Raw genomic sequence first — 1,046 nt, 5'->3', positions numbered from 1 at the left:
ATCCCAGTTCTCCTCCTCCTCCTCCAGCCAATCCCAAAGACCTTCAGCCACATCTCCACACCCTCGGGATGTTCCCGAGAGGGCAGAGGGAAGGGCCAGGAATCCACACCAGGGCTGGGAGTGCACACTCTGCCCCACCACTGGTGACCCCCAGTGCCAAACCTCCGATCCCTGATCCCCCCACACTGCTGCCAAGGAAAGAACCAGTTCCTGGGGTCCAGTGCCAGTGATCCCCCCACTCTGGACTGGGGGGTGTGCCTGGGGGTCTCCAGCATCAGTGATCCTCCGTGTCCTGAGCAGGGGGAGTCTCCTTGGGCGTCCTTGTTCCCTGTGCTGGGGGGTTTTCCCCAGGGGTCTTCTGTGCCTGGGAGGTCTTCCCAGGGGCTACCTGTACCTTGGGGGTCTCCCCAGGGGTCTTCTGTGCCTGGGAAGTCTTTTCAGGGGTTCCCTGAGCCTTGAGGGTCTCCCCAGGGGTCTTCTGTGCCTGGGAAGTCTTCTCAGGGGTTCCCTGTGCCTTGGGAGTCACCTCAGGGGTTCCCTGTGCCCTGGAGCTATGGGTACTCTGTGCCTCGGGGGTCTTCCCAGGGGTCTTCTGTGCCTGGGAAGTCTTTTCAGGGGTTCCCTGAGCCTTGGGGGTCTCCCCAGGGGTCTTCTGTGCCTGGGAAGTCTTCTTAGGGGTTCCCTGTGCCTTGGGAGTCACCTCAGGGGTGCTCTGTGCCTGGAGGGTCTTCCCAGGGGTTTCCTGTGCCTTGGGAGTCACCTCAGGGGTGCTCTGTGCCTGGAGGGTCTTCTCAGGGGTTCCCTGTGCCTTGGGGGTCTCCCCAGGGGTTTTCTGTGCCTTGGGGGTCTCCCCAGGGGTGCTCTGTGCCTGGAGGGTCTTCTCAGGAGTTCTCTGTGCCTGGGAAGTCTTTTCAGGGGTTCCCTGAGCCTTGGGGGTCTCCCCAGGGGTTTTCTGTGCCTGGGAGGTCTTCTCGGGGGTTCCCTGTGCCTTGGGAGTCACCTCAGGGGTTTTCTGTGCCTCGGGGGTCTCCCCAGGGGTGCTCTGT

General features: G+C 62.5%; 1 protein-coding gene across 1 annotated transcript in view; it reads right to left on the bottom strand.

Moving 5' to 3' along the window:
* Positions 1–274: 274 nt before the first annotated feature.
* The window catches only part of LOC103808922 (ribosome-binding protein 1-like), a gene marked incomplete at its 5' end in the record, with an annotated part of 2,289 nt that continues 1,517 nt past the window's right edge, over positions 275–1,046 (bottom strand). The window contains one exon of the mRNA XM_009081730.1: positions 275–1,042. Within this exon, the coding sequence (XP_009079978.1) occupies positions 275–1,042 (768 nt within the window). The remainder of the gene's footprint in view (positions 1,043–1,046) is intronic.

The sequence above is a fragment of the Acanthisitta chloris genome, unplaced genomic scaffold, assembly GCF_000695815.1.
Source record: "Acanthisitta chloris isolate BGI_N310 unplaced genomic scaffold, ASM69581v1 scaffold28119, whole genome shotgun sequence".
Lineage (NCBI taxonomy): Eukaryota > Metazoa > Chordata > Aves > Passeriformes > Acanthisittidae > Acanthisitta > Acanthisitta chloris.
Note: the sequence above shows the minus strand (reverse complement) of the source record. Positions and strands in the feature narration are given on the sequence as shown.